The sequence below is a fragment of the Dipodomys ordii genome, unplaced genomic scaffold (genome assembly GCF_000151885.1).
Source record: "Dipodomys ordii isolate 6190 unplaced genomic scaffold, Dord_2.0 Scaffold8, whole genome shotgun sequence".
In the NCBI taxonomy this organism is placed as follows: Eukaryota; Metazoa; Chordata; class Mammalia; order Rodentia; family Heteromyidae; genus Dipodomys; species Dipodomys ordii.
The window spans coordinates 2,920,789-2,930,788 of record NW_012267224.1 but is presented as its reverse complement, the minus strand read 5'-3'; the positions used below and the strand labels follow the sequence as shown (position 1 = coordinate 2,930,788).

The following is a 10,000-nucleotide window of genomic DNA, read 5'->3' as shown; positions in this document are numbered from 1 at the left end:
CTCATTAGGATCTGCTTCAGAAGTCAAGTCTCTAATGATTTAAAATGCTTACACTGTTCTAGATATCATTAAAAGGTGAGAAAAGAGGAAGTTTCCCAGTGCATTTAGCTTTATCATACAATAACTTAAATTTTTTAAAAAGTAATTTTGTTCCAGGGTTAGTTGTATTGAAGCTACATGTTTTATGTTTAGAACTGACCGTGCAGTTAAGCAATCACTCACCTCACTTACTTTAATGTGTTTTTTTCAAAGGACTAAGTAATGCTTACTGTATTTTCCAAAGACAGAAAATATTTTTAAAAATACAACAAAAATCTAACTGATTGGCAAGGCATTCCACCTGCTCTGTCTTAAAGCAACACCTGTGTGTTGGGTATGCTCTGAGGTAGGAATGACTGTAAGTGGACACTCAAATGGACAGTCATGGAAGATCAGTGATTTCAGTTTCCCACTCATTCTGATACCACCTGTGAAATGGCAAGACTTGAACAGCCTCTGGTTACAACAACTCTTCTCTACTACAGGTGAGAGCCATAATTTGGTTGTAAATAACTGGTACAGACAGACCAGAACTGTGGTTCATCTTACAGGTGTATTTAGACTTCTGTGATAGATAGTAAAACCCCATGGGTAAAGGAATGATTCAGCAGAAGACATCAGACAGCTCTGAACAATAAATAAAACCTGTCAACCCCAGTTTCTATACTCATAAAGAATGATAGAAGCTGTCTCAGAGTTCTGAGGGCTAGTGTATACACGAGAAACATAAGCTAGTGTGGTCTACAGTAAATACTTGTAAATTAGGATTGGCTACTCTTAGCTGTAATAGCTTACTCTCAAGTTGGTATTAGGAAGCCAGCTTTCTTGTTTGAACCCTATTAAATAGCATCCCATACCAAATTCTGTTCTAAATGCTTGTGCATACATAAAATTCATTTAGTTCTCAAAATAACTGAGACAGGCACAGTATTGTCTCCCACTCTGTGAGTGATGCAAAGTGGCATGCCCAGGCCTGATGTGCACAGATTATAGAGCAAGTTCTGGAAATGGGATTCAATCCCAGCACTCTGGCTTGAGTACGGCTCTTAAAATTCTGCCCTCACAGTTAGAAACACTGTTGTGACTTACTGCTTGATAGAAAACCTCTGTAATTTAAAAATCATACCTGTATCATGCTTTTTATATTACACTTAAAGTTTAAAATATGTTCAAGAATTTCACTATTTCAAGGACATTTTTAACATAATTTTAAGAGATAAAGGAGTATAAAACAGAAGGCTTGAATTATAATATTAACTCCTTAGTGTAGTAAGCGCTGAAAAAACACATTATTATATGACATAAGTGATCCTCCAATATGCAACTTACACGTTTATCAATATCGCCATGCTGAAGCTGAACAAACCGAGCACTGATGGCAGCAATGTAGCTCTGCTGATTGGAGAAAGCAACTCGCCCAGCACCTTTTGGGTATTTCAGTTCTGGATCTGTATCAATTCCTGCATAACAAACTCCCCCATACAGCCGATCCATGATCATAGCAAGTTCCACTTCAAAAGGAAAGGAGGTCAATATTATACATGAGGAAACACATTTCAAAGTGTTTTTCTTAAAAAGCAAGCTAGTAGGAACCTAACGAAAGGCAGTTGTTGAAGGATAGCCTGGAATTTTAAATACTGCCATAAATTTGTACTTAAAAACCAAAAACATACCACAATCTTCCCTCCTAATTTTCTCTCTATCTTCAGTGTTCCTCATAGCTCTCTCTACCTACTGACTTAAGAGCAAAAGCTCAATATTAGTAACCTCCCCCAACAGCGTTCTTTCTGCATTGTCCCTAATAATTCTAGAAAACTCTCTCATGAACTACAATTATAGACTTCTAATGTGGCCTACCCATATTTAGGACAACTTGACTTCTCTCAGAGGAGATGTCTTTGCTTTAAAAAAAAAATGAGCTAGGCATCAGTGGCTCACACCTGTAATCCTAGCTAATCAGGAAGCTGACACACCTGAGAATCACAGTTCAAAGCCCATCCAGGCAGGAAAGTCTGAGAGATTCTTACATACAATTAATCACCAAAAGACTCAAGACAGAGCCTGGACCCTGACTTAAAGCCCCTGGACCAACACAAAACAAACCAAAAACCTTCTTCAGTTCTAAGGGGAAACACCAAATTAGCCTATTAGCCTCATGTAATCTGTTTGCCTTTCAGTGTCTTCTTGTGTGTTGTTCTTCCACTCCTTGTATCCCTAAACCAGCCAGAGTGCTCTTCCAGTTTCCAATGTGCCCTATTTTCCTGCACTCAAGATTTCTCTTTGAAATGACTCTTCAAAACACTTAATACTGACCCAACTCTAGTCCTTCTGTTTAATCTTTGGATAAGCTTCAATCCAATAACATATCCACTCATTTCCCAGAGACTTTTTTTAAGTATAAGCCCATCATCTTCTTTTAAGTATTTATGCATGAGAATAAGTCTTTAATCCATGCTGGAAGAGGATGTTTTCAGTGAAAGAAACCACTAAAGCCTCCAGATGGTGTGTGATGTCATACAACCTTTATGGATAATGTGTGTTTACAACTATGATTATATCCTATATGATGTTTTTCAGGGTCCTCTTGTTGATAAACAGAAGCTACTGGCTTTCTTGTCTACAATGCTAAGTCAATGGTTAAAACATAGTAAAGAGAAAAAAACATACTTTTTATATGCCAGAATGCACCCAAATACACGGACCCAAAGATCTTGTAGCTTAGAGAACTAAATTTAAGAATTCTCAAGTATTCAAGTAGTTTCTTCAGAATATACAAATTCTTAGAATCTGCTTGTTAGCTATTAAGACTGATAGGTGAGTGTCCAATTACCCAGTTTCTTGAAAGCTTTAAGAAAATTACTTAGAATATGCTCAAAATTCTATAAGGAGCAACTACAGAAGTAAATATATACCCCTAATCACTCCACAGTGACAGATACATAATATAGCTACCAAAGATTTAATGATTTTTTTTTTAAGAATACTCTACTTACCAGCCCGTAGTGGCCTAGGAACACCTCCAACAAAAATAGTTTTTCGGGGATCCAAAGGCTGAGAACCATCCATGACAAAATCACTATCACTTAAATTCCAAGGACGGATTTGAACCTATAGAATAAAGAAAATTACACTTAGTTTTAGTTCTTTCCTTGTTTAACAATTTTCATAGTTGGATTTGAAAACAAATTTTAGTTATGGTTTTCTATCTTGATATCCTAAGTTATCTGGATGTTTTAAAAAAACTAACTCCATTAAAAAAATTCCAAATACTTTATGGAAAACTTTGTTTGTAGCCTAAAGTTCATACAATATTTACTTACAGGTTTGTCCTTGATAGTAGGGCTGGAAACACACAAATAGAGCTTTCCATCTTCTTCAATACAAGCATCAATTAGGGCCTGAACTGAGCTCTCTTCTTGAAAGAGAAGAAATGCATAGCCTAGAATAACCAATAAAAATGAAGCATTATGTTAAGTGATTTCCCCTCAAATACCAGTATTATTTAGAAAATACATGCTCTTTATCTGGACCTCACACCTATAATTCTAGCTAATCATGAAGCTGAGGTTTGAGGATCTCAAAGTTCAGGAGGTGGAGCTGTGGCTCAAGTGGTAAACTTGAGTGTGCTAACCTTGGGCACAAAAGCTCAGGACAGTGCCCAGGCCCTAAGCCTAAGTTCAAGTCCTGGGACTGGCACTCACATAAGAGGGGAGAGACAGGAGAAAGAGGGGCGGGGGAGAAAAGAAGAGGGAAGAGGGAGAGGTTGAAGGAGAGGGAGGGAGGGAGTAGGGGGGGAGGAGAGAGGGAGAGAGGAAAAAAGATATTTTTTTAAAAGTAAAAAAACCTATCAAGTAGGACTTGAATCATTATACATTCTATAGGTTAGCCTAATATCCTTTGGAAAATACATACATAAAAACAGATACTAAAGCAATAATTAGCTGCTTTCTATAGAGCATAAACAGGGAAGTTTACACAATTTCCTTTTGTTGCTGTTGTTCTGTGAAATGTTATTTCAACTTTAGAAGTAAAAACTGGGGCACCAACTCAAAGTCAAGCTTAACAGCAAGTAAACTGCTTGGGAGTAATTCCCAACTCAGGTCAGCCTCAAGATCTTCCACATTCTTTCGAATAGTGCTACCACTTTCTTAAAGAACTTGGCATATTTAGCTTGTTGAGTATAGTAGAGTCCAAAGTTTATGAAATGCTCTTGGCATAATACAAGCTATAGACCTTACTTCTGGACTACAGAAAACTTGTAAAGGTTCCAGAGATTCCTTAAATAGAGAGAAAATTCCACATTCTCCTAAAATTTTCCAAATTATACTATGAAATTAACCCTAGGGAGGCAGGAATAAAACATGCTAAGGGTCAAAACTTTTAAATCCAATCTCCAGAAGAGCAATGCAATATTTAAAAAACTCTTTGGAGGGCTGGGAAGGTGGCTCAGTGGTAGAGTGCTTGCCTTGCATGCATGAGGCCCTGGGTTCGATTCCTCAGCATCACATAAGCAGAAAAAAAGGCCGAAAGTGGCGCTGTGGCTCAAGTGGTAGAGCACTCGCCTTGAGCTGAAGAGCTGAGGGACAGCACCCAGGCCCAGAGTTCAGGCCCCACGACCGGACCAAAAAAAAAAAACTCTTTCGAGACTATGTTCAGACTTGGATACAAGCTTCTGCTTAGATTCCCATGTCATTGGGAAAATACATCCCTCCCTCCTTTCCTGTGAACAATCAAAATCATTTAAACAAAAACCATGTATCTAGTAAGAATGACAGAAATGACACAAAAGAAAGCACCAAATCTTGCATGCCAACCTTAATATTATGGAATTATTCCCAGCAATGACTAATACAAATGACTCAAAAATATGCTTGTCTCGACATTTCTACACAACTTGGTGGATTGTATCCCACTTCACAATCTAATCCCAGCATGAAGTTCTTAGTATAATTATAAATTACTACATATATACATATATATAAGTGCTTACATTAAATTGCAAGTGCTTACATTAAATTGCAATTAGTATTTCTTTTGTGCTCATACAACCTAGCAAAGTTAACAATGGAAATTCTTACCTTTTGGTGGAAAATAAGACTTGCTTTCTGCTTTATGAGGCCAATCTACTACCAAGGGCCCAAATCTTCTGAAACTAGCTGTTATTTCATCTTAAGAAAGTACAACAACATGCATTAAAAATTAGTTGTAATGATACAGTCAAAGAAATCTCATATTTTAATTACTTCAATTTACTAAAATTCAATACTAAAAGTGCCAAATGTTCTAAAACAATAGAAATATATAATATAATATATATAATATAATATATAATATAAACAATAGAAATATATAATAATCTTATTGAAATAACATATAAAATTACATGTTGTAGTCAAAATAAATTCATTTTTTAAGCAGTATGGGTAGACTAACCTAGTGAATTTTAATGTTTTATACAACATTGTCTGAATACTAATTGCTTTATAGTGTATTAAATCATAAACAGCCCAGGCTTGGAAAAAATGTACTATTATATCAAGTTAAATAAACAGCTATTTTTGCTTATGAAGTTCTAGAAATATTATCCAGAAACAACACTACAATAGCTGTAATGTTAATACAGTATTCGAAAGTCTGGTATAGCCAGGTAGTTTCAGTGAAAGACATGATTTTCAATGATCTACTTGAATTATTCTAAGTAAACTCTTTCTTTCTAAAGTTTTACTCTTTATTTTTATTTACTTATTGAAGCTTTTTAAATGATTTCTTCATTTTATGTGGTATTGAGGAAAGCTGGGGCTTCATGCATGCTATGCAAGCACTCTACCACTAAGCCACATTACCAGCCCCTAAGTATCTTATTATATTGATTAATATTTAGGGAAAATAAAACATAACACGTTACACAAAATGAAAAAATACTTTGTGTTACTAATAAGTGGTAGATTTTCTATTAACACATTCTCAGTATTTTAAACTTTCATCTCGAACTACTTTTCTTTCATTGTATACATGACCATTTTTGTGTTCAGTAGTTTTTATATTACTCACATTTCCTGTTTAGCTCTGTTTCTATTTCCCTTTTGGCTTTTATACAGTCTCATTCTTACATGCTCTATAGTACATTTATCCTTAAATTTAAATTTTGATTGACATGTATAATACAGTTTCATGTTGTTTCCATTTATTTCATTCTTTAAATATATTTGTATGTGTGTATGTTATGATCATCCAAGTGTTGTATTTTCAAATATGAGGAATATTTAAAAAATAGGATATGACCTTGAGCATGGAAATCTTTACATGAAATACAGTAACAATATATACTTGTATTGTTTGCTAGAAAAAAACTCTTAAAAGTATGTGATCAATTACCTCATATTCCAACAAATCAAAAATTACTTTGAAGCTGGGCACTGGGGCTCATGCCTGTAATCCTAGCTACTCAGAAGGATCATGGTTCAAAGCCACCCGTGGCAGTAAAGTCTGAGACTTTTATCTCTGATAAACCACTCAGAAAACTGGAAGTGGCTCTGTAGCTCAAGTGATAGAGCACTTGCCCTGAGCTGAAGAGCTGAGAGACAGCGCCCAGGCACAGAGTTCAAGCCCCATGACCACCACAAAAACAAAAACGTATTTTGACATTGGAGGGTATCAATTACGGCTCTGAAAAATCTCTAAGAGGAAATTCCATACCTTACTCACAAGGGTGTTTCAGGGGCTTCTATTCTATTTTTGATTTGTTATGAATTGAAAGCCAAATTAATTTACCTTCATCAATATCTGGAGGAAGCCCACCAACAAAAACTTTTCGAGAGAAGCGTTCTATTCGCTCTCCATTTTGATGAGCTGAGTAACATGTGGGTGAATTTAAAACGCCAACTTGGTCACTGTGACCATCATCTAGCAAGCCATCATCTATCGGAAAGAGTGAAGAACGACCTAAAACACAAAAGCAAACATAATAATGTAACTCCTTTGAATAATTAACCAACAGTTTAACAAAATGAATACCAGGAAGCTGAACATGTCTTGTCTGAAGGGTATGGAGATTAAGGGGGTACAGATCAATGGAGAAATAATCAGTAAGTGAATGAATAGTCACAATATTTAATGTATAAGTGTGAAAGTGGAACCAGGGAACTTGAGAGGATGGGGCTTGGTGGAGGATACATGAGGGAAGAATGATGGAAAGGGGTGACACTAATCCAGATTCACTTTTCTCATAAATTGATACTTAAGGCATCCTCTGTAGGACATTAGTCTCCATATGAGTATACCCTTCAGAAGCACATATACACTGCTACTATGCTCTGAGATCACACAAAAAATAAAATGACTTCCTTAGAGTACTCTCTCCTCAAATTACATTTAGGTAAACCAAGATCTACACATGTAGTTTTGATATATGTCTCTAAGGAAGCTCCAACATACTTTAGAGGAAATAGGAAGAAAGCATGAGTATAAGTTCTTAAACTTCCAAGTAACACTAGAGCATGTCTGTGGTGCGCTTTGGCAGAGCTTACTTGAGGGAACTGGATAAAGTAGGACTTTAAAGGTAGAAACATACTTTTAAGAACATGGTTCTGAGTAAATTTTCCATGTAGAAAGAGAAACATAAGAAAAGGTAGGACAAATAAATTTATTTAGTAGGTAGTAGTTGTTAACTGAAATATGTTAGAAAGAAAGAGAATAAAAGAAAGCTACTTGGGGCCAGGGGAAACATTTACTTTAAAAGGCAGGCTAAGACATTTTATTTAGTAAATGGCAAAAATAAGAAAATTGGTGGGTAAATTTTTCTGTGCTTTGGAAAAATTTGTCTTAGCAAATATAGGTAAAGTGGTTGAAGTGAACAGATCAGAAGTTGTACAAAAAAAAGTAGCATAAATAGATGGAAAAGGAAGAACCAAAGAAAAATGAATGATTGAGGGAAAAAACTGGGAGAAAACAAAGGGGGGGATGACACCGTTCAAAACCTGTAACCTTGCTGTACATCACCTTTGCAATTAGAAAACCTGACTCCCGAGGCCCTCATGGCTCCCTCCCATCTGTAATCCTGGCTACTCAGAGGCCAACCTCTGGGGATCACGTTTGGAGCCAGCCCAGACAGGAAGGTCTGTGAGGCGCTCATCTCCAATTAACCAGCAAAAAAAAAAGCCACAGGTTGGAGGTACAAGTAGTACAACATCACTTGAGCCACAGAGTACAAGGCCCTGAGTTCAAGTTCTAGTACTGGCACAAATACAAAATGAAACAAAAGTTCCAAACTATCAACTGAATACAGAACAGTATAGAGCTGAAACAAAAATAAAAAAGAAAAATAGGTTAAGCTTTAAATATATGAAATTTAATATACTAATAGAATGTTCACAAACAAATGTATGGGGAAAGATGGAAATGGAATGGAGAAAGAAAATAATTTGGAATTTATCCTACAGTATTGACACTTTAGGCTTTTTCTAATATCACTGATAGAAATTCCAGAGTGAAGTAATGATAATTCCTTAGGAAACAAGGAAGATATAGGAGCTAGAGAAAGGATTGAAACAAAATGCTATTGTGCCTAAGAAAGATAAAAGAGTAAAAGGGAAAAAAAGAGAAGCTAAGTGATTGTAAGAAATGAGAATTATGTTTGAGGAAATGCATGATGTTTGAAAGTAGCCATGTAAGTAAAGCTGGATGAGAATTATGTGGAGTTGAGTTTAAGTTCAGACACAAATGAAGACTGTACTTGGAAGGAAAAAAAATGAAGGCAGGTTGTTTTTCCTTTGAATATTAGTGAAGGATTTGGGGGAGGGGAGATAGAGAAACAAGCATACAACCTATAGCATGCATTTTAATCTAGAAAAAAATGTTCAACATGAAGAATCATTTATATGTTATCATCTTGAAAAATATGACCCATAATGATTATGTGTCATAGACAATGACAATCAGAAATGTGACATCCTGTACAGAATGTATTGGGGGGGGCAAAATGGAAGGGGGACACATCAATGAGTGAGCTAGCTACATGCCTAAGTTCAATATAAGAATGTAAAGTTTCCAGGATACCATAATGGGGAAAGAAACCTATATATCATGTGACAGATCTGATGTCAGTTTAAACATTTTGAAAGATACCCATGTTAACTAAACACTTAATATTGTGAATCACTGCTTAAACTGAAGGTTAAGCTTTAAATAATGAATGAATAAGTGAATAAGATGAGGTAGAGAAAAAAAGCATACGAACTAGTTATGAAAAATCCAAGCCATGCCAACACTTTGTAAACATTTCATTTTACTGTCCTTACACATGTCAATAAGCAGCCCATAAATATAATAAGTCTTAGAGACATTTAACTTGAGGAAAAAAAACAGTGATCACAAATATTTAGAGTTTAAATAGAATTACTAAAGGTAATAACTACTATACACAGGGTCAGAAAGCAGTATCCCAAAATATTTATTTTTGGTGCTGGACCTGGGGCTTGAATTCAGACCCTGTGCTGTATGTGGTCCTTGAGCATTCTGCTCAAGGTTAGCATGCTGCCACTTGTAACCACCCACACAGCTCCATTTCTAGCCTTCTGGGGGAAGTTTTCAGATTTTTTTGCCCGGGCTGGCCTTGACTCCTGATCCATCAGACCTCAGTCTCCTGAGTAGCTAGGGTTAAGTTTTTGTTAAGTATAATATCCAAGTACATTTTCATTATAAATGCATCATAACTCTGCTATATTACTAAGAAATATTTGATCATTAAAGAAGCAATGCAATTAGATAACTGAATTTGTAATCATAATAGCTAACATTCAGACAAATACAAGAAGCAACAGAAAGGTTGAGAACATTTCAAGTAGGTCCGTAAGTCAACACTAACAGAATTTTTTTTTTTGGGGGGTCCGGTTGTGGGGCCTGAACTCTGGGCCTGGGCGCTGTCCCTCAGCTCTTCAGCTCAAGGCTAGCGCTCTACCACTTG

At 35.9% G+C, this 10,000-nt stretch overlaps 1 protein-coding gene across 8 annotated transcripts in view; it reads right to left on the bottom strand.

The window, feature by feature from the left end:
• The window catches only part of Cpeb2 (cytoplasmic polyadenylation element binding protein 2), a 46,939-nt gene that overhangs the window by 4,049 nt on the left and 32,890 nt on the right, over window positions 1-10,000 (bottom strand). For all 8 annotated transcript variants that reach the window (XM_013009066.1, XM_013009063.1, XM_013009064.1 and 5 more), the window contains 5 exons: window positions 6,811-6,981; window positions 5,118-5,207; window positions 3,360-3,478; window positions 3,033-3,147; window positions 1,369-1,550 (listed from right to left, as the gene is read on the bottom strand). In XM_013009066.1, coding sequence (XP_012864520.1) covers window positions 1,369-1,550; window positions 3,033-3,147; window positions 3,360-3,478; window positions 5,118-5,207; window positions 6,811-6,981 — 677 coding nt within the window. The remainder of the gene's footprint in view (window positions 1-1,368; window positions 1,551-3,032; window positions 3,148-3,359; window positions 3,479-5,117; window positions 5,208-6,810; window positions 6,982-10,000) is intronic.